Source organism: Nothoprocta perdicaria, unplaced genomic scaffold (genome assembly GCF_003342845.1).
Source record: "Nothoprocta perdicaria isolate Ctin4 unplaced genomic scaffold, notPer1 scaffold_139, whole genome shotgun sequence".
NCBI classification, from domain to species: Eukaryota; Metazoa; Chordata; class Aves; order Tinamiformes; family Tinamidae; genus Nothoprocta; species Nothoprocta perdicaria.
This window is the reverse complement of record NW_020454527.1, coordinates 1,634,748-1,661,899: the sequence shown is the minus strand read 5'-3', so window position 1 is coordinate 1,661,899 and position 27,152 is coordinate 1,634,748. Positions and strand designations below refer to the sequence as shown.

Genomic DNA, 27,152 nt, shown 5'->3' with positions numbered 1-27,152 from the left:
TCAATCGGCTCCAAACAGCAAGCCACAGATCTCTAGGCTTGAATGCTGAAGTTGTTCCTTTAGCAACAGGAGGCAGGAATTCAAGTGCCACCACTGTCAGGTAAGTCAACATTTTAGTCCCTTGTTTGGCAGTTACACTAATTTGGTTATTTCAACAAACACAGCAGAAGGAGCATGCAGGTATTTAAGAAGTCTACAGAATACAGATTTTGCAGAGGCCTGAAAGAAATCATATTTTAGAGGAAACAAGCTATTTAACTTTGGTTCCAGTGATGGCTGCACATCTATTAAAGGACTAACACAAAGAATTATAAAAATGAAGAAAGAAAATAATGAATACATTGAGAAAACAAAACCAAACAGTCTACAGAACATGTTTTTCTTCAGACTTTCTTTCCAACTTACTCCTCACAAATCTGACTGAAGAATATRAATCAAGGTATGAGTTTAGACTTGTGTTGTTTTCTTGTTTGCTTGTTTGTTTTTACCTCTAACACAGATGCTACCAGATAGATGCCAAGTGCAATGTCATCAATATTTTTTGAAATCAAAGAATTATATGCATTCAATTAAATGAGAATGTTAAACATGTAAATAATTTGCAGTGAAGCTACTATTGCCATTTAAATAAGTTTCTGCAGTTGAAGTTTCTGTGTTAAGTGTAAGCTGAATTGTCATTTCAGGAATATAAATCGTTTATATAGTCAACAAGGAGAGAGGCATTTGGAGATTTTTTTTTCCCCAGAAGAGGGAAATCTTCAGCGATTGCATAGCACCCTCTAGTGGCCAAGTATCTTCCRAACACTTAGATCTTTAAAAAAAATGTTATATGATTAAAGAATTGATCAAGTATAATGTAAATTCATATGACTCAGGTTCTTTCTAGCTAAAAAAYAAATAAATCAAATATTTATCACATCAAAGGAAAAATGTTTAACTAGGAAAAGGGTTGGTTTGGGGTTTCTGCTCATTTGTTTTATTTTGTTTTTCAAACCATTTTAATGTTTCACTGAGGTATTTCAAATCTCATCATTTTTGTGAAAACCAATGAAGCCGAGTCCAGTAATTTCTAGGTTTCTTAAAGGTGTTTGCTTGTTCCTGCAAGAAATGCAGAGGACTTTACTGGTCTTTGAATCAGCACCTTTTCTCCCTACCTTTTTTTCTAATAGCAGACTTGTAAAGAGCTTCTTATTCTCAACAGTGTGCATTTTTCCTTGATAGCATTCTCTGTCTGATCATAATTTTGACTTCACAATTACAAGAACAGTTACATTTATGAAAAAGCTGAGTATGACATACAAGAGAAGATAATACAATTTATGGATTTGTAGAAGACTTTTGTTTAATATTCCTGACATTAAGTTTTCAAATCCTTTCATATGTGTTGTATGAAAGCAAAGGCAGGTATTTTCAGGTTTACATGTTTGCTGGGGTAAAGGAGAGTATGCTTTATGTTGCTACTGAAATCTGAATTATGTCTGCAGTTATTATTCCCTTTTCTTTTTTTAGGCATTATACAAGCAGTTGATTTCCTTTRTCCTCTGTGCCACATGCTGTAGGTGACTCAGTGCTTGCAGGGGGGTTGGACTAGGTGACCTCTGAGGTCCCTTCCAACCTTWAGCATTCTATGATTCTATGATCCTCAGGTGTTATCTTTAAATAATTAGTTTTATTTTACCTCTACTTACCTTCGTAAAAGGCTTTAAATCAATATTTAGGACCTTGTGTGGGAGTTAAACACATCAGATATGCCATTTTGTTTGCTACTAAGATGGAACTGTCTACAGCTCATGTTAAATCCTATGTTACAGTAATTTTATGAATGGAATACCTGTCACAGGCATATTTTTACTGTGAAAATACATTATAGATATATGGTAAAAAGATCATATGTATATGCTATCTGCTCCAATATAACAAGTGTTAAACTTCTGTGCAGACTCAGAAGCCTAATTTCTTCCTCACAAGCAGCGCTCTTGCACTGTTTTGACTGGAACAGTAATTTGAAAATGCTAGCATGCAATGCCTTAGAAATGTTAGTCAACATCAGGTTTTGCTTTTATCTTTCTTTAGTATATGAAGGGAATATGCTGCATATAAGCCATTAGAACAGAAGTTATGAGATTTCCTGCTTGCATTCCCATCTTCAAGCTGATCTCCCACTGCATTGAAAATTTTAGTAYAATATTACAGCCTAAAGATCAACAGTTTTTTAATTTGGTATCGTTTTGATCATAGGCAAGCAATATACCCATAACATCCTCCAGCCTTTATATTCCTTTCCATGTGAGAATGCAAACGGCCGCAGCTCAGCAGAAAACAGAAAGATGTCAAACAGTAGAGACAGAAACTCTTTTCTGGGCCCTTAATGAGGTCTCAGGAGCCCAAGGCAAACCAATAACAAATTGTACTTTTCACATATTGGGAAGGCGTGGGAGGAGGGGGGAGCAAGAAAACCCTGGAGCTTGTCAGCTGAAATTAATTGAACTTAGCTATGCCAAGAAAACACTAGTAATAAACTCTCCCCATCTAAATTAAGGTTTTACACCATGGAAAAAAATAAAAATTTATGGCAGTAATTTAATCTTTGGATTTTCAAGAAGAGCTTGCTGATTTTCTAGCACTCAGTACAAAAATCCCGTAGGAGCAAAGTAGGCAGAAATACGGCAGACTTCTCAAAAGATACCACTTAATTTCTTACTCCTCCTCTTACACTCTCACCACTCTTTCGCTTCTATTTAACTGAATGTTAACTCTGGCACTGCAATATGCTACCATCAGGTTTCTGCTTCTCTACAAGCAGTTAACCCCAACACTTAACCATCTCTCACACTAAGCGGGGTTAATCATCATCCTAAAAGCAATCAGTAGATGCTAGACAACTTAGAATTAACAAGAAGGAGTCAAAGATCAAAACAGAAAATAAAAATATTAAATCTCAACATTTGCCACATTATCTTTCAAGAGAAAGGGGCACTACATGAATTTTCAAAATAGTATAACAACAAAGTGATCCTGCATTTGCAAACCAAGAATACCGCATCTTCAGTTGGCACCTCATGCTCTACTTCACATCCATTTTGTATCTCATAACCTCTTAAAAAAAAAAAAAACAATCCAGCATCTTGTATTCATTACATTCATTTAATACACAACATCCTAACTCTTCATTAGATCACTTAAGACTTTCCAATGTTGGTTTGCTCTCCAACCAAGGCAAAATGGCCAGTAACTTTTAGCTCCACTTTCTTCATATAAAAATGAGGATAAATACAAATTAAAAGAATTTTAAAGAAAAAATCTCTTAAGACAACTAAGGGTCTGGAGCATCTCTCACATGAGGAGAGGCTGAGAGAACTGGGACTGTTCAGCCTAGAGACAACTGCGGAAAAATCCTATTCACATGTATATGTACCTGAAGAGAGACTGTAAAGAACATGAAACACAGAATATTTTGTGGAGTGTAAGAGTGCCTGAGCCCTGGAACAGGTTGCCCAGAAGGGCTGTTGGGTGCCCATGCTTGGAGATACTGAAAAATCATCTGGATTGATTCTAGGGCAATGTGCCCTAGTTGACCCTGACAGAGCAGGGGTTGGACTAGAAGATATGTAAAGGGCCCTCCCAACCAAAACCAATCTGTGATTTAGTGGATCAAAGCACTAAAACTTTCCCAAACATGATTTCAGCYTAGCTGAAAGAGTATACTATGCTCAAGGGCTAGGTGAGAACCTGCACAGGCCAGGAGTTATTCACAGTCAGCAAAGGACAGTTAACCCATTCTGCAGACAAACAGCATTTAATAGCATGGATGTGGACAAGCTCTGACTCTTTCAGGACAAAAGAACTGGCCTTCAGTCTAGTTAGTTCACCAATTTTGTTTCAGTAGCAGACTGCTTGAAAAAGTTTCAGAAGTCTATTACAACACTTACTAGAAATAAATGCATCTTCTGGAGAGAAAAAATTATTTTTTCCACACTCTTAAGCATTCACTAGGCTTGGGTTGCAAAGGCTGTGTTTCTACACCTTGAACATGTAAGCCTGTCTTCTGTGCTCAGCTTAGTTCAACCTTTGGCTAACGCTCTTACTTTAAACCGTTTTCTCTACTTTTAAAGCTTATCCTTCTATGTCCTTTTTCTATTCAGGCTTTCTAAATCGCCTCCAATCCCTTTTGAGCCTCAAATACTACACAATTTTTAAGACTTTATTTAATCCCCCTGATCGGGCTAATCTCTATTTTTGAAGAAATTTTGAAGAATGCCAGCTATCTTCATCTGGGATTACATTACTTTTTTTATTCTTTCAGAGTGACATTGACAAGAACTATATTATCTTGCATTTACATAGGAATCCAATTATATCATCAAAAGATGCACAAAAATTGTCAACAAATTATCTTTACTATTTAGGAGGCATGGGTTACTCCTTACGCTGAACCATATTTCCAAAGCTAGCAAAAACATCACACAGTTTTCAAGTCAAACAAATCTTCCCAATTCTGCTGGCCATTTTTACCCATTTTTACCTTAAAACAGCTTGTGTAGGTATTCTTCTAACTTATCAGGATTGCCCTAGCGGTCCAAAATTTTTATAAATGCCTTTAACTTGTGACATCCATATGCTGCGAGACTAACAACAGTCCATTCCAGAAAGACACCAAGGCCTGTGCTAAGCCAAGTACAAAACTCTTCCTCTTTCATTTTCCCCTTCCTCTTCCCTTTAGTGCGACCACAGGCCTAGGCTTACTTAAGAAAATAACGAAAGGCTGAGGTTTTCTCCACCTTGGTCTGCATGTAAGAACACGTGTAAGCTATTAAGCCGTTCGAGATAAACTAAGATCAAGAAAAAAAAACAGAAACAGGAGATTGCTTTAAACTGTTACAGCCTAGTGCCAGCTCAGCAAAGAATTACGAGAATCAAAGACTTGGAAGAAAAGAGATACAGCCTAAGAGAGAGACTGCAGGGAGGTGGAGGAGGATGGCTGTTAGCAAAGTCAAGGTGCAGTCCATTCCAGACAATGGCAGGATCAACATTTCCCCCCTCAACTGATGACCGGTCAGCATAAAGTCACTTCGTAAGTCACAATAACCATATGGCCAACATAAAAGTCTTCCTCCTCTAAAGAGCAGGAGGTTKCATATTATTGCCACAGATAACTTTATATTACTGCTAAGTCACCTCTTCCAGACAGTGTATGGAGCAGCACTGTCTGATTCTGAAAAACAGCAAGCYGCAAAGGAAAAGGAGAAAAGCTTGGCAGTAAAACATAGGGTGCGTGCTGGACCCCCCAAAAAATCCTCAGACTATCAAAAAGGCTATTAAAAGTAATATAAAAAACATATAKAAACACATATACACTGTAGACACAACTAGAAAGCCAAGTCCCTACCTACCAGCCTGACATAAGGCTTCTTYTACCTAAAAGCACCCTCCATCACTTGCCATTCTGGTGGGGACCTCTGCTTTTTCTTTAGCTTTACAACTGCTCCAAACAACTTGAGCGGTAAGTGCGTACAACAGCTCCCAATTTTAATATCCAAAACATGATCTTATGGAAAGGACAGAAATACATAACAGAGCTGTTTATGCAGGTATGATCTATCCATGAAGCTAAAATGAACAAAGACATTCTGAAAAATATATTGAAGGGCAGCTATGCCTGAAAAAAGAAAAGATAGCAATTTTCCAATTTTACAGAAGTTTCTAGAATTCTGATGGATTAATCTGCAGTTACTCAGCTGCAAAATATTACTTCTGTTCAAAAGGTTTTGAATATGAGCTATTAAACCTATTAGATAGACAGCAATTGTTCCTACCTGCACTTAAGGAATTGATGTATCATTTTCATAGTGAAACACTTCCTTTTTAGACAATACAAAAGTGAATAAGTATATTTAACTTTTCCAATTGCATCATGGCAGTTGTATACAACACAAGCTAGAAGCTTCTTCATAAAGAAAAATTATGAATACCGTCAAAATGGCAATTATTAATCAATGTCAATCAAACTTCATCCGTCTTAGCCTACTTCTGTGAAATGTTAGACAACTCTGTGCTGTGACAAATCTCACAGTAGCAGCCTCCAAACAATGCTTATGTATCAGAAAAATAAATGCCTAGAGAGCATCTCACATCTTGCATGAAAACTAAGGTGAGCGTCCACACTTTAGCATTCATATTGCTGAGAGGAAACAAATGTATATCCACGAAAACATTGCTTTAAAAAAATATATTATTTTTTAAAGTCTAAATAATAGAAGAATTCATAATAACAAATGAGTTCTGAGTGACACGATGAATCTGTTCTTGTCAAATAATGAATTATTGCCATTTATTCCTGGCATACAAATAACTAAACCCAGCAAGTCAGAACTGAGAAACACTAACAAACAAACAAATCTCTAGAAGATGGTCATTTTCCAGCTACATCCATCTGCAAAATTGAAGGATTGAAGTGGTCAAGCCCTTCCTCTTGAGTGATTAGGACAGTTCAGGGTTGACTCTTTTTGTCACCATGTAGCTGACAGGAAAGCAAAGTYGTGGTGCTTGCAGATACTTCTCCTTCTACCTTGCTCATGCATCATCACTAGAAACCCATAAGCTCAGCTTGCACATGGCATTGTGCAACTTGTGGGCACCAGTGGAACACTGCTAACTACAGTCTCTCATTCGCTGCAAAATTCAAAGATACTGTCAATCAGTTGAGGAAACAAAATACTTCAAATAGGCTGCTATTAATTTAAATGCAACAACAGGGAAGACAGGTTAGGAGCTAGATTTGGTGATACCAACACACGCTCARTTGGCCAACACACTGGCACAACTGCAAGTTGGAGCACTATGAAGAGCCTTCAGRATCTTCCCAAAAATCAGATGATCAGATGGCACAGCAACTAAAAGGTGACTATAAACTTCCCACAAGGCAAATGATAAAGGGTTAAAGTCTGAAAAACAGTGAAGAGCAGCTTCTGTTAAAATGATGGATTTATGCTCTTTTGTGTAAAGTAGGTGAAAGTGTTATGAACTTTTTCTTGACTGTAATTCAGTGTGCGTGAATATGTTTTTGACAACTGATGATGATACAAAGAACATTCTCTTATTACTAATCTGCAGTACGTCAATTTGCAGCCAGAGGATAAAATACATTTATAGTTTCCAGTTTCACTCACAAGTGAATTGTTTCAATTTCACTCATTCTTGCTCTAAGGAAATAACATAGATTTGCCATGGTGAAACAATTTTCCCTTTCATTTACATACTTAGCTACAAGGGTAACATGAAATATGTCATAAAAAGTCTTATCTCTTTACAGCATGTTATATATGCTTATAATTTACTATGAACTGGAATCATCAGAAATAATTGCTCCCAACTCTTCCTTCTGTTTCAATCCACTGAAGCTTTTAAAATCAGTTTTAAACTAAATATACATTAAATCCTTGTTTTTTTTTAAAAAAAAAAAAGCTAGAAAGCTACTTGTATGAGAAAAGTGTCTCTGCATACATATATACACATGCTGCGGCACCTATTTTACTTTCCTTACTGGTATTAAATAGGAATTAAGAATACTGATGTGCCTTTCTTAAAAGAAAATGAAATCCAGAAAACTTCAGTAGACAAAAAGGTAGTGGATGAGCATCAGCAATTATAAATCCAAGGAAAGAAAGAATCTGGGCAATGCCAAAYTCAGTTGCACCTCAGAGAGGAGAGCTTGGAGCCATCAACAGCTCCTGCAAAATCAGTAGTTCTTTGTGYAGTAATAGGAGAAAAAAAGCATATTGTTTATTACTACAACTATTACTTATACTGTAAATACAATACCTCCTAATTCTTCCCCTTAGCAATGAGATTTGTATTTTTAAACATCTTGTATTTCCATTTTATAATCTTCCATTTCRTTGTTTCCTTCCTTCGCTCACTTGTTCCTACCAGCTGAAGATGCTTATGTTTCTTCTTACAGCTGGTCCTTTTTTTGCCCCAACTGTTACTTTTCCCTTTTCCTTCCCCTTGCAAATTTCTCCTGACATTTTCTTCAGCAATACTGTAAKGCATCTTTTCTCCTATGCTGATGCATTCATGACGGCTGTTCCTCCTGCAGAGCGTGCGCACACACACACACACACAGAATCCATCACCCCTTTCTCCCTCCACCTCCATTCCCCCCATCCATTTTTGGTTTTTTGTTTGTTTTTAATTAGGTGGTGACTTTTTCTTTACCAAACCACAAGGACATCTAGCATGTCAAATGGAAGCACCAGCTTAATCTTCCTGACTAAAACTGAGCTGAGAAAGAACAAGTGCAGTCCAAGTTTCAGCTCACATTCATCCCGAGTTCTACAAGAATTTTTAAAGAGAAAAATTACAGTGAAAAAAATAAATTACAGCTTCTCCATTCAGACACAGATTTCTATCTTACAGTAAAGAAACAAACAGCCAAAAGAACTGCTACACAGAAGTTAACCCGAGGTTTGTCAACAAAGAATTAAGTTTAACAACAGTCAAATTTACTATATCATTCCTATAATCCAAATTACTCCAAAAGTGAGCTTGGCCTAGCACTGGCTGACAGATGGCTTCATAAACTTAGAAACTGAAAAGCGACTCCATTTTTTTTTTTTTAAACATTTGAATATTCATAATAATCTAGAAATAGCATCAGTATCAGCTTTAGACTTCACATGTTCCTCTAAGCATGGTGCCGTCTGTTTCAAATATACATCAACATCAAATATGCATCCTATTATCTGTTCAGAAAACAAGAAAAACAGGGATGCTTTATACAGGGACATTAAAAAAATCTGACAGATGGCCCTCACTGATCAAAAAAACTAAAAATAAACCAAAACTCTTATGAATTTGTCCGAATATGATTTACTTTTCTGAAAGCTTTTCTTGCTAAATATAAGATGACAAGTTTTCACAGCTAATTCTAGCTTTTGGAGGGTAACTGAAATCACAGAAGAAAATTTACAGAGAAAAGAAAATTGAAGATGCTTCTTACGCAAATTTGTGTTATGCAACATGAGCTTCAAAACACTTAAGATGCTGTATAAATAACATCAACAATTTGTTAACTTAGACAATTTGTTATAACAGACCTAAAAACAGTTTATAGTCTAAGAAATTCTAATAAGAACATAAGTAATTTCATGTTACAGACAGCAATTTGCTTCTTATGTCAAATGAGAAATTTGATCTATATCACTTACAAATTAGAAGAAATAAACTTTTCAAGACAAACAACATATGTAGAGAATATATAAATACTTTTTTGTAATTCATATCCAATAAACCAGATTGGCAAGCACTTTCTCACATCTACATTTATCGTTATATTTGTATCAACATTATATTTGTTATTTGTTCATTAATATATGAACACAATACAAGAATTTCTATACAAGCCAAGCAGACAGCCTTTATATAAATTTTTTCAGGCCAAGATTAATTTTCAGAAGCTGACTTGCTCAGCAGGCAGTTGTCATTCTCAGCTTAAACAAACACCAAGTTTTTGCTTTTCTCAAAAACGAGACAGGCTCTTTTGGTTAGGATAACTGTATGCAGTGAGAGAGGAAAAAAAAATGAGAAGAAAAAGCCATGGCTAGGTAAAAAGATCTTGATGAAAAACTTCATTGATTATGCCAATGGAGAAACCAGCTTCTGTATTACTGAAAATAAAAAGGAACACACCAAGAGTTGAAATTAAAAGTGCAAGCTTAAGATATATTCATATTTAAAAAAAGCTAAACTGAATAAACTGAGACAAAAAAGGTCTTTTGATCAATAAACAGACTTTCAGAAGGAGAGCAATAAGTTTCTTGAGCTTGCAAGGAAAATCTGCAGCGTTTGAAATATTTGAGACTATACTGTCCTCTTGGGAAGAAGGAAAAAAAAGTCTGATTAAAGACACACTGGAAAGATATTTTTAAACATGGAAAGATAGAAAGATAAACAGCAGCAGGTAGCCACAAAAATGGAGATTTCAAGAAACCACTTCTCTGTATCTGACAAACTTAAAAAGGAAGTATTGGAAATGTGCCAAGAAAGAGTCCTCAGGATTATCACCACCTGCTAGAAACAGTGATTATTTCTTCCTGCTCTAAAAGCAAAAAAGCAAACTGTGCATTTACAATGAAAAACTGATTTCTTAGAATTCAGACCAACACCTGATAGACCTGGAAAGACATTTCAAAGTTATTTTCTTGTAATATGTTTCTATAATACAAACTAAGATGTTGTGGTTCTAGGTATTACCTCCTTCCTGTATTGATTACATTATGACATTATATAAGTATTAGAATTATGAAAAGATTTTGAATTTTAAACTGAGAAGGTGAACTGAAGGCAAACATGACTCATAGCACTTTGATTACCTGAAATAAACAGCAGCAACAAGAGCTCTTGATAGATTTTAGTTATGGAGCAGCAAATAAGGGCCAAATTTGTCCTTTCTATTAAGTATTTTGCAGCTGATATTTACTTTGCAAAGTTTCTTTTTTCCTAAACTTTGACAAATCAGCATAACTGCAGGTAGAACTAAAGTATTTGCACATCATCCAATGCTTCAGTAAATCAAGAAAGCATATTGCCTATGCAACCATCAGAATTTCTCAAGGGTGGCAAATGAAGTGAAAATTGCCCAGAGCCAATCAGTGAAGTGTCTGCAAGAAGTTATTTCWGGAGGATTAATGACTAGCTTTGTTACAAGACTTTTTTTTTTCAAATGCTTTTGAAGACTTTAGCGGAGCTTCTGCCAACAGGTTAGTCTAGGTTTTTCATTACGTCAGAGGTAGATTCGAGCTGCATTTAAAGCTAGAGCAATGCTCAAAAGCTTCCCCTGGGCACCTACGCMCATTTCCTAAGCAATGTCGTGCTCTGCAGGGGGTCGGGGAGAAAGTAAAATTATTTGCTTCAAAAAGCTAGTGCAAGATTAGATTTGCAGACACTGCTGCCTTCTCAGATTATTTTTGAATACCTAAGAAAGGGTTTCAATTGCTTTGGAGTCATGAGTCAACAATCCACTTGTTTCAACATGTTCTTAAAATGAACAATATTCTGAATAGCTTTCTGTGAATTATTATCACTAAGCATAGGAATATGAAGCAAAATGGGTATCTGCTTAGGATAAGGATGCCAGAGATCTATTGGTAAGGCTGAAAATGAAAAATTACTGCTTAATCAGTAGTCATTCTCAATGGCTCCTACAAACAGAAAGAAAGAAACAAACAAACAAACAAAAACATTAAAAAACGACTTCATCACAGATGAAGAACTGAATTTTAAAAACATCTGTCTAGCCAATACTTAAAAATATTGACACAGTTACCAAAAATCCTTAGTTTAGACCTGAATTACTATTTTAACATTTACTCCTTTTACATTTTATTTTTCTTAAAAAGGAGATACAGGAAATACAAATTTAAGATTTCTGCACGAAGACAGATGACAAACGGGGTAATTATTACCAGCTTCAACAGCTAAAGCATTAAACAACTCTCCTTGCCTACCACCTCTTTTCCCCTCGCAATGTTAATGCCTAATAGAAGGAAAAAAATCCCTCTGCATTCAAAAAATATATTTTAGCATGAGTGCATCTTCTAAAGTACAGCAATTCTACAACACACTTTCTACAGCAGCTGAATGCTTTAAAGGAGATGCATGTGAGCATTCATTCACGTCATTCCATTACTAAATCAAACTGATAGCATTAGACTCAATGCTTTTCACTTCTCAAGATAAAAGAATAAATTGATATAATTTCCCTCATTTACATTTTTGCCACTTGTGTCTCATACTAAAGGTTATTTCAGAAAAAAAAGAGAGTTATAAAGAATTCATGTTTTGATTAGTCATTTCAAGAACAGTAAGAAAATATGTACTTTCTAAAATTAGTATTTGGCAAGGACTATAGAACAGTAGCAAATGCAAATTAAAATTTGACCTCACCGCCATTCACTACAATTTTCAAATTTTAGTACWATTGACAAAAACAGCATTACTTTTCAGATTCTGTATTGGTCTACCTGTAAAATTACTCCTCCAATTAAAACTCAATTAAAATGTCATCTGACACGAGATGAAAACACACATACTTATTGGAGAAGTCCCTATAAGTTCAGCAAGCCAACTCTGTACTTGCTCTCTCTCTATAGCAAAAAGAACCAGAATGGTTTCATAAAACTGGCAAGTTTAGGATGCAAGCACAGGATACACCAGCACTGACAGTTTCACTAACAGGATGTTAGAACAGAAACAGTCTTTTAAAGCTGCATCAGAGTGACACCTTGTGGCTATATTTGAGACCTCTTGAAACTTTACCTTTGAAGTTTTAAACATAATTCTTCAAAATTTGTGGATTAGGAGAAATTAAAAAGATGTATTGCAAAACAAATAAAAGGAAAATTAAAAGAGAAAACCAAAAAGACAAAACAGAAAGCAACATTACTTATTCAAAGATCTTTAGAAGTACTAGTTTACTTCATATTTTCCCTAAGTATTTGCTTTTTTATTTCAATTGTGGGTCAGAATGCCAGCCTTGGGAACCATCACAAAAGTTTCCCCCCAAATTTTTCTTTAAAAAAAGAATCATTGCTACTCACTCATATTTGAACTTATATCCTCACAATTCATGACAGATACCCTGTACTAGGTTTTAATATGAAGTTTAGCCCTGATTTCTTTGAGGCAACACAATTTAGCATTGGCTTCTATGTACTAAGTAAAGTGCTATACATCAAATGCTTCTTTGTTTTAATATTGTCAAGAATTTGGAGTTCAGTTTTTCAGATGAACAAAAGAACAGGTTATACTGTTGGACTGATAACTAGACACATACCAAAAAAATACTTTAAGATACAAATGAAAAATATTCATTTCAACGTCACTACAAAACCTCACAAAGGTTTTAAAAAAAAAGTTTTAGTGTCTAAGTTGGGAATCACATCCTACAAAAAACAAATTGACTACATTCCATGCTTGAGAAACTCTAAACCGTGTTCTTATTGCAATATATAGAAATTTAGAGTCTTTGGTCTCTATTCTCCCATTTTGCATGCGCTAATCTCGGTGAAGGTTACRGTTGCCAAAAGTTATTCTGAACCTATTAAAACACAGGTCTGAGTTAACAGGAAGATATATTGAATGTAAAAGGTCACATAACTTTACTGAGACCCATGAGCCCATCCAACTAGTTTGGATACCTTGGTAGACGCCTTGACAACTGAAAAATATCTCCCATAAAAAGTTTTCACATACTGCCCATAGCTGCAAAACTAATGTGTTTATACAATGTTCCTAATAACCAAAATCAGAAAAAGGTATTTGATATATATATATATATATATATATATAAATAGAATAAAGGACTGATTAAACAGACTAAATTGCTCTTGGTTCATTGTGATACAGATTGTTAGGTTTAGTTAATTTAACAATTAACTGCCAGAAAGTGGCATCTTTCTCATACAACTTGTGTGAAAAGTACATTGATTCTGGAGAAGTACAGATATGTAACTGAATGAAGATTCATGCTTGAAAAAGATAAATACTTTTCAAAAAAAAAGTGCAGAGAAAACATGTATGTAAAATGCAAATAGGAAATAGACACAATCAATTTTCCTTCTCATGTAAATGCCAAGGTAATTTCTTAAAACGCAGAATAGCATGCCAGTTCAGCCCTTGATAGCTCTCATTTTTCTTGACTAATATATGAATAGTTGCATCAGTGCATTAGAAACAACAGGCTGTCCTTCAACATCAAGCACACAACCTGCCTTTTTCAAAATMAGAGAATGGAAGGAGAGATTCAGTCTCTCGCAGTCAATGCAAATATAACCCCAGTCTACACTCATGCTTCAATTCTCCTTTATTCCTGAAAAAATCTCCCTATGTAGTGATATTATGAAGCATCTCCAGCTAAAATCAATCTCTTAAAACTATATCGTAAAAAAAAAAAAAAGGAACTGTGAAAGATAATTACTTTATATTCTATCGACAACACATACAAATTCTCTAAAAATATTCTGCAAGGTTCCCCAAGTTGTTGCTTGCAAGGAGTATATAACCATATTACTGGTACCACGGGGGGAATGAATGTTAAAAATAATGGCCAGAAGGCAGAGTGAAGTAGGATGTTTGTGACACATTTCACAGTTCTCATCCATGAAAAGGAAAATTTTGGCACTGGGATTTACTGCCTCAAGAATATACAGCAGAAGCAGTGTCAAGCAACTCAAAGGCCTAACTAATTTTGCTTATAAGGCTTGAAATCAATCCAGTGCTTAACCAAGTGCTAATATATGWGAAGGATTTGCTGAACTACATTACATACATAGAGCCTTCTTTTAGAAATGGAGAAAGAAGGTGTCTTATGTCTTCAAATGGAGTGATTTTTGTTCATTATCTGTTGATAATTTGATGACAATTTCTTCTTGGCTAGAGCACATAGTCCACTTAGAGTCTATCAGCCCCTTGAGGGGCATACATCATTTTTATTTGTCAAAAAAGAATGACAAGTGTTAAAGGAATACATTCTAAAGATAATCTCTTTTGGCTCATATTTTCCATCTGTACTCAGTGTTAGAGACAAAAACACCACAGTATCRAGTCTAGGAATTTTCATCAGATAATAACAAGTCATAAAAGAATCAACCAAAAATGATTAAGTTCTGGCACYACACAAACATCTGAAATAACATTCAATCCTCCATCTCTCAAAGAGCCTACATCAAAACAAAATATACGTTCAATTTTAAGAACGCCCTTGTAACAGTCTTATTTCCCACTGAGATCAAGGCAGGGTGGGGAAACAGATGAACTGATGTTTATTGCTTTCAGACAAGGCTGTGGATGGCTGTCTTTTTGAAAAATGGTTTAGAAAAGCCCCACCACAAAATCCTAGACAGCATCAAATCTTCCTGCTCATGTGATGGTTGGTAAAAAGGCTATCCTTATCAACAGCCTTCTCATTTCACCTGAAATTATAGTCTACAAGGAAAACAAAAAATACGCATATAGACATTTTTTCTTTGGGTACCTGACACAGATTCTAACAATCACAGGGTGCCTTTGGAACCTGTATTGGCACTCTCTGCCAGGAAGCTCAGGGTAGTTTTTAGGTAGGATGGCGTCAATGGTGGCCACAAAGTTTCTCCCAGTTCCTCCAGTAAAAAGACACACTGATGAATAAACTCATCTAGCTGTTTCATCTTACACAAAGTATAGCTCAAGCTTCCTTTATCTTAATTGGATGTTGAAAATATTACTTTAATATAACAGCAGAAAATATATATAAAAATGAGAAATATCCAAATTGTATCATCAATAATTAGAAGAATTTTAAAGTTTTCAGAGTTAAGGAAAAGTGCCTACTGCAGAGTAAGAAATATGRTTATGTTTTCAGAATGCAGCTACGAGAGGAAAGGTGAGTAGAACGGCTTGAAAGATGCGCACAGTTAGCGATGAAAGCACCACAGTCTTGATACTTGATGCCTGCAGTTTATCAGCTRCATTTATATTAAAAAGCACGCACTGAGATAGACCACTTTAAGATGACTGATGAAAACTGTGTACTTCATATATCATCAGGAACGCATAATACAGCTGAAACATCCAGCAATTTATTCCAATATCTACATTATTTAATGATATCCACGTAACATTACATTGATGAACTGACCTGCAAACACGGGCAGGAAAGTAGAGCTTCTGCCAGGACCGACARAGATACTTCGAGTGATCAATAACTCTAATCCAGTCCAACTCATCCATGGACACCTCAATGTAGTAGGAATAGGACCTTTGGATTGTGAAAAAAAAAAAAAGAAAAAAAGAAAAAAAGCGATTTTTAAGTATAGCACACTGTTTTTCAGTACTTTCTAATTACTAGCATATGCATATTTGACCAAATGAGTCTCCAGCATTGYGAAGTCAAATGTACAAACATGCCTAGTGTATCCAAAAGTTACTACTTGTCCCCTATGTTKTGAGAATTCAGGGAATCTCACAACATTATACCTAGAATAACACAAAATTGTAACCAGTATACAGTATTCTATAAGTTTGCAAGGATACCACAGACAGACACACACACACACAAAAACCCTCAAAAATACAGTTATCACACATGACAATGACTTGTATTTACTAAGGTTGGGGTCTTYTTGGCAGATGCACTTTGAATAGCCAGTCTCCTCGACCTCCCTGACACTTTTATACATAAGATTCAATTAGTAATAGCTCCCATATTASTACAGATGCATGTTATTTACAGCTAATATATATGGTTACATTAAAAATATAAAATCTCTATTATCTATGTATAGTTATGTATAGGTTTGTATTAACTGATACAGATAGCTGAATGCACATCATCAAAAAATGCACTGTGAATTATTGTCAACAATGTTATTACTATATGATTTTTATATGATCAAAAGCTTTGAACAAATTTATTCAAATAAATACAAACTAAGTTTCTGAAAAATAAAATAAGCAAAAAAGCACTGAATATTATTCAAACAATTAAAAACAGTTGAAAACTAAATGGCAAATAGAAAACAACTGTTAAAACCATTATTAGCAATACAAGCTATTTAACAAAGACACAGAGAATACAATGAGATATTATGGCATAAGTCCAATATAACAAACAGCCCACTGTGTRAGTAGCCATAACTGTATTTAAAAAAAAAAATTTTTTTTTTTTTTAAATTGGCAATGTCATCCCCAACAYGGTATCATGACAGTTGTATAAAATATTTATGAACATTTAGTATTTACACAACAGGTACAAAAGTTATTACTTTCCTTTTTTAATGACAACTTGCTACCTACCGACTATCTCGGTCCCACAGGAGTATCCTGATGTGGTTGATTATTGATGGCTGGCCTAGTTTGATTTCAATTCCAGAACGGCAATCATCATCAATTGGATGTCGAGAAAACCCATGATCCAAATCATAGTTTTGAGTGTCCCCGTCTAATAAAGCAGATTTCAGCTCCCCTTTTACAACCTGAGCACCATACTTCATTGTCGCGATATTCTCCCCTGGTACTAAGAAGAAAAGGAAATAATTGCTTAATATTTGTGATGCTAGAATATAAATTGCGTATTCAGAACACCAACTGCTAAGTCAGAATAGAGATTTACTACTAGTACCCGTCCTCCAATGGCAGTAACAAACATGTGCTTAAGAAAAAAAGTGCAGAATGACACTCTCCTTGTATAACCATTCAGTTTCCAGCAATCCACAACTCCATTTTCTAGGCCATAAGTTGTATCTCTGTATATAACAGCCAATAGATTATTTTGTGAATTTCCATCCCTCCCGAAGCACCTTTTACAAATAATTACAAACCTTATGCTTTGGTTCCAAAGCACAACTTAGCATTATCATCACAAGGCAATTACGCTTTTTAACAAAATGCATTTCAAAAAAACTCACTTCTTGCATTTCATTTAATACCCTTGGGTTCATACATGGTGCTAACAGTAAGTTACTGTTACACTTACTAATATGTAGTATCTATACTCTCAGTGCTTTTCAGGATTTTATAGAATTCTAAACTACCTTTCCCATTCAGTCATTACATTCCTCCCTACTTAGATATTTTTGTCCCAATTAGTCTCTCACAATCAACCTCTCGCCCTATCTCCAATCATCCTTGTGTCCTTGCATTTTTGTTTGTTTAATTTTGACTTTGAGATAGAAGGACTCCAAAACCAGGCAAAATGCTTGAGCGAGGCATGCACTATCAATTTGCAGAATGGCATAGCCATGTTTTTTGATAGCTATTTAACTTTCCAATATTCTGCAAAGCTTAATGAACCTGAGGAGGAAGGGGGAAAAAAAAAGGCTCCTTGGGCTTTGACTCARTATGGATAAGGAACTCAATGCCACCATTTCACACTGTTCTAGGAACTRCTTTTCAATCTAGACCATGGGGGACAACGTTCCTCAACTCTAAAACCAAAACAAGATTTATTTTTATAAAGCTAAAAAGTTTTATAAAATAAATAAGTAAAAATAGTGCATTTAACTGTCTTGAACTGCCCTGAACACTAAATGATGAAAAGCTCCTTCCTGAATTCTTTAGCCAGGTTGGCAAGAGAAATGTGAATTTCTATGATATGTCTAATACCTAAAGAAAATATTTTGAAGATATAAAATCCTAGCTATACTGTGTTGTAGTACTAAAAAAACGCATCAAATACAGTGATGCACAATTACAAAATTGCAAGTAAKCAGAGTTCCTGCAAAATCCCAAGAGTCTGAACACACAGTAAACCAACAGATACTCAATTCCTTTAGACACTGTGATTTTGATCAGGTTAGAAAWCTTGAGATGAAGAGTGTATTAGTGAGACATGACTATGAAGAAAATGAAGTCTGAAAGCACCATTTAACTTTTTCAGATTTATCTACTGCACTACCAACAGGATGTCTTGTATGATAGGATTTTTTAAATATTAATTCAGCTGTTTAAATATTAATATTCTATATTCAAAGAAAGAACAAAGCAGTTCTAACAAAGCAGTTTTCCACTTCAGTTCTCATCCTGAATAACTGAGACACTACAGTGCATTGCTAAAAGATCACATAACTTCTTAAAAGATCATAACTTGTCATAAGCATATAACTTGCCTGGAACAAATACTCTTTATAATTCACACATTAAAAACCAAAGGAATATTTTCTTTATAAAATGTTTTGGTAAACACAAATATGATTTCTAAACCAACATAAGCACAGACAAGAAGAACAATCAAATAACATGTTTCTCATACATTTTTGCATATTTTTGCAATAAAATGTATTCTTGCACATATTTGAGGAATTCCAACGTCAAGAATGGTACACAAACAGATATTTCATTATGTAAGCTTTTTATAAAAGGAAAACAGATAAAATATAAAATAGAATATTAAGTATACTCTCCAGATTATTCTCTCATTTGGCAAGGGATAATTAATAGATACTCACTTAACATGCCCCTGTAGTTGAGGTCCATGTCCCGACTCTCAGAGCGAATTTTAATGGCATCTAGGATGGCATCAGGTGACAACAACCCCGAAGGTCTTACAACATTCAACAGTTCTGTTAGGCTCATTAGTGGCAAGCGCACTGCTTGCATGATTTCAGCATGGCTTTCCTTGGGGTTGTGTTTACACCAGTTCATCAACGCTTGGAAAATGTCTTTCTCTGGAGCTGCAAATGAATCCCTTAGAACAATACTCAGAAGAGCAGCCTAGAAAAGGAAAATAAAAAAAAAAAAGGAAAAAAAATTAAAACATAGAAAAACAGTAGATGTTTCAATTGGTAGTTATTAAAAAATAATCCCTCAAGAAGTGCCTGAGCAGCAGCTCGGAGCAGCAGCCTTCCTTAAGACTCCTGAATTTTAATGAAAGTTCTCAAAAAGAAAAAGCAGCTTTCAGTTTCACTCTTGTCTTTACGGYTCGTGTATTCCTATATTCTATCTAGCTAGTTATGCAGGAGCTATGCATTCTTTGAAGTAACAGCAAAAGGAAAAATCACCAGGAGAAATACAATAGTATGAAACTATGGAGAACCATTCAAATCAATTTTATTCCAAATTACTGCTTTAGATTTCCTCAGGAATTTAAGGAGTTATTTGGGAGTCAAGCAGTATAGTATTTCCAACTGCCAGGTTCATTAGTCTAAAATGATGTTCATCAACAAATCTGTAAACTTTCATTTTATGCCACCATTAGTAGCTCATTATGGAGTGAAAACAGACTAAAATTAACATTGCTGACAAAATAAGAAAACAAAATAAAAAAAGATATACCTTAGAGAGTGACAGGAAGCCTTCACTAGACAGCACCTCTTGAGCATTTCTATCCATGAACATACAGCACATACAAGTTAATTTGGGAAGCGAATAAAGACTGGCAACATCAAAGGTCATACAAACATTCTGAATATTGAGGATGGTACAAAGATACTCAGATGTGGAATCCTCCAGTTCTGGGAAGCCATATTTATGTGCTAGGCTTAGGAAGTCGAGGAGAACCTCCTCTTTCTCATCTCGTAGTGTGGCACGACCAGTGTAAATATATTTCAGCAGCATTGTAAATGCTTCTGCAGTAGTGTCCTGAAGAGGAATTTCTGCTTCAGGCTGAGATTCTCTCATTCCACCATACAATAGTGCTCTGTTTAAAAAAAAAAAAAAAAAAAAAAAAANAAAAAAAAAAAAAAAAAAAAAAAAAAAAAAAAAAAAAAAAAAAAGATAAAGTTTGAGAAACTTAAATGCTAACAATATTGGCACTACTAAACAAAAAAAAACCAACAAAAGAAAGACTTTACAGCTGTCAAAACATCAGCATATATAAAACACAGCAGATACGGTTTAGGAAGTTATGAAAGGAAAGACTCCTACGCTTAATATTTAAACTGCACATCTACTCTGAAAGTAGTTGCACAGGAATTATTTCCTAATTTATCATGTTTTTAATGGCCCCAGAAAAATTGCTCCATCTCTTCTTGGAACAACAATTTCACAGAATCACAGAATGTTCAAGGTTGGAAGAGACCTCTAGAGATCATCGAGTCCAACCTTCCTGCTCAAGCAGTGACACCTAGAGCATGTGGCACAGGTTGGCATCCAGGCAGATTTTGAAGACTTCTAGAAAAGGAGACTCCACAACCTCCCTGGGCAGCCTGTTCCAGGGTTCTGTCACCCTCAGAGTAAAGAAGTTCTTCCTCACATGGAGATGGAACTGCCTGTGTTTCAGCTTATGCCCAYTGCCCCTTGTCCTGTCACTGGCCACCACTGAGAAGAGCTTGGCCCCTTCCTCCCTACATTCTCCCTTCATGTACTTACACATRGTAATCAGATTCCCTCTCAGCCTTCTCTTCTCCAAGCTAAACAGGCCCAACTCACCCAATTTATAAAGTAGAAGTTCACATGGCATCCTGGCACTTTTTCTTCCTCCTCACTGAAAGCACCAAACCACACACCCCCATCAAAGCACAGAATTAACAAAAACACTCAGTGCTAAAACCTTTTGGAACACGAGTTTCAGAACAACTTGTCCATCACCATAACAACCAACAATGGCAGCTTAGCAAATCTCAAACTGTTGATCCTCTGTTTCTTCCTCTAAAACCAGCTCACAGCAACCCTGCTGAAGTGTCAAATCTTGAGAAAAATCAACACACCAGTGACCTATTTCTAAAACATGATAGGCGGTTGGAATACAATTTACATTCACATCCTAGCTTAATTATTAGTTTATCCCTCTGACAAAATTAACTTGTAGACAACTACCAAGGAGTGTCATTAATTATATTCAGAGTCAAAATGTCTCTTAAGAAGTAATAATTACAAAACAAAGCTGGATTAGGATTAGTCTTAGTTTTAACTCTTGCTTTWAAAAAAATACCTTTTAGAAGAATAAATGCAAACTCTGAGAAATCATAACAGTTTTATAGTAGATCTTTTTTGTGCTGAAGTTTGTTTCACAGATTCAAGAGAAATTATACCTTCAAAGTCCAATTTAATGAAGGTCAAAAGAATAACATCATGACATGGTATTTATCTTTTTATATCCAGACACAACGATTTGATGTGCGGGGGAAACACTCCAAAGAAAAGGTCACACTCAATGGACAGATGATTACACATTGAAAAGTTCATATCAAAACAGTGTTTATCTTCCCGGCAGGAAAATTTCCTGCCTGACAAGAAGCTATATCCCACCTGAAGTAATGGCACCTAGCAGCCAGGATCACCCTGTGTGCTGGAAAACGTTTCTTTTCCACAATGAAGGTAACGTCACTGTATTCCTCGCCGTTCATTAGGGCACCAATGTGCTCGGACAGAATGTGAACGTGGTCGATCTCCCCAACAGCTGTGTAAGGGCGGAGTGGGTGGCTGTTGCTCATCTTGGAGGGATGGTGATACTGGTAGCCTGAAGGGAAAAAATGAAAATCATCAGTACTAAAAAGACACACATATTTCAAAATGGCAAAGCTCAAATTGTGACTAGGAAAATAAATGAAGAGCGTAAACTCCAATATATTTCAAGGAAAATGAAACAGAGACTTTTTCTATTAAAATTCAGCTACAACACGACCCAACAGTGTTTGCATCAATTCTAGTTCACAGCAAATGTTTCAGAGAATCCCAGTGCCTCATTACTCTGGCGAATCCATCTGCTGAAAATAAAAAGCTTCCAACAAAAAAAATAATAAAGGAAGTGTATGTAAATGAAATTGCCACTCAATTTGTCTGTATTAAAATACTCACATACTACATACAATCTGATTAGTTAATCTTTACTCTGAAATCTCTACTAAAATATTCTTATCAGTGATGAGGAAAAGTATTAGTATTAATTCATACTTGCAGAATTTCCATTTACTTTCCAGAATTTATGATGACTTCTGGCAGTTTATGGGCAAACTTTACCAAAGAGCAAACTTTTGATTAAGAAGATACCGACACATTAGTAGAGGACGTTTCTTTGACACTTTTTTTTTTACTCAGTTTTCTCAGTATCTTCTTAATCAATCATATACTGAAGAAAATAAAATAACAAATATCTATTTATAATGACATAACACACTTTCATGATTTTTAAGAGAGATGAATGTGCTATTCACATCTTCTATGAAATCATTTTGAAATTTCTTAAATCATAACTTTATTCTTCCCTTCGCCTGTTTGAATTAGTTTATTTTTGCAYCTAAAACAGTATGCAGTTTCACTGTCAAGAGTACCCACAGCAAAATTAAAGCCTTAATTCAGTTATTTATACTTCTTATATTACCATTTACTTTTAAATAAAATGAGGGAAGCTCTTTCAGATAAGTCAACTATACTTTCAAACACATTCTATGCCCCAGGAGCTCACCACCTTTCAAAAAAATGGGTGTGCACGTAATACTCAGGAAAGACAGCATGCCAAAAGTAACAGCAAAACGATGAAAACTATGTTCTCTAAGTACCTAGCATACATCTTGAGAAGAAAATATTCATGAGCAATGCATTTACTAAGGGGGGTGTTTGCRTGTGTGTGTGTGTATATATATATATAGTGTATGAGATGAATGCATTTATTTAGCTATATATAAAATGTAATCAGAAAATACACAGCTGTTTCCAGTTACCTTTGTTTCCTCAGAAAAGCAATATATGAGTTTAAATATTATTTGTATTTCCATAATACCTAGAAATGTTTGATCTGAAGYTAAGAGACTGCAGAAATGCAGACAGAGAACTTGAAATTAAACCACTCAGAGAAAGGATAGAAATAAATTAAGAAAAAGATTGATACAAGAAACTACATTGATAATACTGGTCACAGCACAAATGCGAGCAGAATCCAGCTTCCTCAGGCTGTCTCCACTATTTGAATTAAAAAGCCACTTGCCCAGGTGGACATGACAGATACCAGAAGCAAGTGAACTATAGCAAACACAGGACACTGTAAATAAAGGAATCCTTTTACCCTGATAATAGAGTAAATTAGTTCTCATGGCTTTTCATCATAATGGATTGCTGCTTCTGCTCGCATGTCTAATAGATAACCTAAAAAATGTCACAAAATACAAAAAATACAATCCAGAAAATGCTGCAGCAGCAGCAAAACCACAGTGAGATGTTTACTAAACAACTCTCAAATCAGAAGTGCARTAAAGAGCAGCATTAAGCCCATGTCCAGTCTTGAGCACTCCCTTATGCTTCCCCAAATTTGAACTATCACCAAAGAGTTCTCTGAAAAAGAGCGCTGATTCAGTGAAACATCAAAAAGTTGTCTTTGTATATCAGACACAAAATAAGAAATTTAAGAAATTGTTCAGGAGGATTCTGGAAATTTGTAATTAAAAGATGAGTGAAAAAATGTTTTGAAGTAGCTGACAGCCCTACTGAAACTTTTAAAATAATGTATGAATAACAAATTAGAAAGYAGCCAGACAATGCCAGAATTCAGAACTTCATAAAAGTAAGTCTGGATTATAAAAATAGAGCAGTTAACCGCATGTCCTTGAAACGTTTCTGTCCTTTATCATCCAGTGTACCCATCAAAATGGCACAGATTTTGTCCAAGTTACACAGAGGAATTGGCTTAAGTATCATTTGCTTAAATTTCTGATTCTTCTAGAAAAAGGAATTATGATGGTTCTGAGCAGATTGGAATAGCATTTTAATATTTTGAAAAACATTACTTCCAAAAACTTCAAAAATTTCAAAAGAGTCCTTTAATATAAATCATATCAAAATACTATTTTTAATGCAATTACTATTACCATAGACATCCTAGACACAGGAAGTGTGACAGTAAGGCTATTGCACAAACATAACATTGTTTCAAAACAATTGGATGCTTTGTAGTGGATATGCTCATGTTCTTTCTCTACAAAGAAATAACTTGTTCTTATCTAAGCTTTGGTATACTAAACTGACATCTCAGGAAGCAAAGGCTTTTTTTCTGTATTATTTCAAAACACATACAGGTTAAAAAAAAAAAAAGTGAGCAAGTACTTTGATTCTGCCAGAACCTTAGCACAGGAGCTCAGGAGCAACAGCATTATAAAGTTGACTATGACTGAAAAATACAGCAGAAAGCAGAAAAAAAATATATGTTCTAATACAATAACTATTCAATTTGAAGTTTTTAATCAAGTTAGTGAAGAATTTTAAAATTTATTCATGGAAATTCAAGTATTAAGTAAAATGGTCAATATTATGATTTGACCTAAGCTCTTAAGATTAGTGCCTGGCCACTTTCTTCAGTTTCACAACAGACAAAAGGGCTGATGTGCAACAATGTTTCATTAGAAACATTTGTTGCCTCCTTAGCTATTTTTAATTTTAATTGGGACTTTAGAAAACAAAATAAGCATTAACAATTCTAATTTGATTACAAATCTTAGTAGCTTATTCTAAGTCTAGCAATACCAGCAAATACCAGCAAAAGGGCCTTAGCCCTGAGCTTCAGCCCTGAAGTACAAGTCAAATACTCCTGAAGACTTAAAGAATATTTCTAAGATTCCAGAATCTCTAGCTTTCCAGATTAGATGCTTCCTTAACAAAGCATTATGGTATTTCAAAAAGAAATTTCTCTTTTATGCAATGGCCAAAATATCACAGAAAGAATGAAGAAGTTTCCCGTGCCACTATAAACAATCTCAAAATACAGCAAGGCTTTGATTCGCGTTGAGTTATATACGAATGACTCCCACTAATATCTGCTTCAAGCAGATGTCCAAACAAGCCAACTAAACAAAAATGTTACACAAATGGTATTACTGGCATCAGTCTAAAACAAACAAAAAACCTCTAATTTTTAATTGAAAAGTAAAATCTTGACATCATGTTAATATCTATGTCTGCATGCATGAGAAAACAACTGTTCCATAATAATGCAATCCACATAGGAGTTTATATTTGTARAAGTTGAAGAGAATTTCAAGTAAACACTATTCCTCAAAATAATTCCCCCAAATTAACTCTCACCTCCAGCCCCTCTGCCGTAAAGATAACAAAACAAAAACCTGTAATTCTATTTACCACACCATTTCATGACAGCATTATGAAGTAAAGCATTCTGACTTACAGCACACAGAAACATACACAGAGCTTGTCTGCAAATACATCCCAATTACTTCAGCACCGCAGTGTTAACATTTCACATTTTGCTCYGAGATGTATTCTTCCCATAGGATGGCAGAACTAAGCTTAGCTGGCTATAGGAATCCAGCTACTGGAATTCAGATGATGTGCTCACATATATACAAAATTAGTATTATTACACTTGATCCATCATGGCATACAAAATAACATATAACTAAAGACTAAATTAAAAGATATGTTTGCCTCTTACCAGTAAAGTTGTCTGAAGATCTATAGTGGGTGTAGCCTGTGGGCTGATGAGCAACTTCCTGAAAATTAGGGTTCTTTGCCATTCTGAACAGCTGAAAGATGGAASAGCAATCTCATGGAAATGTTATTCAGCAACATCCAGCTGCACAGCACCAGATGTACCATATTCCTGAAAAAAAGGTACAAAACATACAGCATCAAAAACAGGKGGTATGCAGCCTATGGCAAAACTGAATCTTTTGAGATGCATGTTCTTTAAGATTTTTTTTTTTGAAAATACTTTTATAACCTCTCTTTCTATCAGAAAACATTAGACTACATCACTTAATTTTTTTCAAGCAGTCACTATTTGGGACCTTTTTTTTAAAAAAAMCATCACAAAAGACAACAGTATCTTGAAACTGAATTGTTCATGGTAAGACCCAAAAATTTCACTCCAGTTGTCCCTCTAGCTGAAATATCACCCCCTGACCACTTCGTGCTCTGACATGAACCTCTTCAGAAAACAAGCTCTATGCAGCTCCCCCAAGTATGCAAAGCTTGCTAAGTGCTCTTGTCAGCTTAAGACTGTCCTTCACTGCACCACTACTTAATGCAGTTGCAGATTTCTCTCCAGTGCAATCTTTTAATCTTAAGAGCCAGAAAACAAAACTGTAAGGTGAGAAAGCACAAATAAAAGCATTMTACATTTAAATATATATCAAACAATGTTTCTCTCTCAATATGTATAACTACTGATATTCTCATACCTGCTAGCAGGAAAAGTAAACCATATTTAAACTGCTAAACAGATGACACCTACAGATCCTCTAGTAAAAGAGGTCTAGTTTCTTTTAAGCGTATGTTTAAAAAAGGAAAGAAGGGGAAAGAAAGAGAAGGAAGAAGAAATATTCTTAGGTAGCCCACACCTCAATCCATCTGATTGAAAACAGGTGTCCCACAAAGACAACCTCCTAATAAATGCTTCGGGGGGAGTAACAGGGCCATTTATGWGTATGTGCTCCCATACACAACGTGTGTCATTAAATGGGCCTGTGTTTTCAAAACGTATTCAAGAACAACGCTGGAAGACTCTTGCCCATTTGCTCTAGGTGGGCAGCAGGGAACACACTGCAGCACAACCCATGCTTCACACCGCCGATTGACTGATTTATACCTAGAGAGCACAGCAGCTCTGTCTGCAGGATCAACGCAGACCTTCAAATAAAAGACGGTGCACGGTGTTTGACAGCGGGCCGCTTCCCGGCCGGTGGCCGCGGCGGCCGCGGGAGGACGCGGCGAGGCGGCCCCGGCGCCGCTTCTGC

General features: G+C 35.4%; 1 protein-coding gene across 2 annotated transcripts in view; it reads right to left on the bottom strand.

Annotated features, from left to right (window-relative positions):
- Positions 1 to 27,152, bottom strand: part of BTBD9 (BTB domain containing 9) — a 99,959-nt gene that overhangs the window by 72,454 nt on the left and 353 nt on the right. For both annotated transcript variants that reach the window (XM_026034043.1, XM_026034044.1), the window contains exons 2-7: positions 25,850 to 26,017; positions 21,721 to 21,931; positions 19,807 to 20,170; positions 18,981 to 19,245; positions 16,831 to 17,050; positions 15,674 to 15,793 (exon numbers count right to left, since the gene is read on the bottom strand). In XM_026034043.1, the coding sequence (XP_025889828.1) occupies positions 15,674 to 15,793; positions 16,831 to 17,050; positions 18,981 to 19,245; positions 19,807 to 20,170; positions 21,721 to 21,931; positions 25,850 to 25,931 (1,262 nt within the window). In that variant the 5' untranslated portion in view covers positions 25,932 to 26,017. The remainder of the gene's footprint in view (positions 1 to 15,673; positions 15,794 to 16,830; positions 17,051 to 18,980; positions 19,246 to 19,806; positions 20,171 to 21,720; positions 21,932 to 25,849; positions 26,018 to 27,152) is intronic.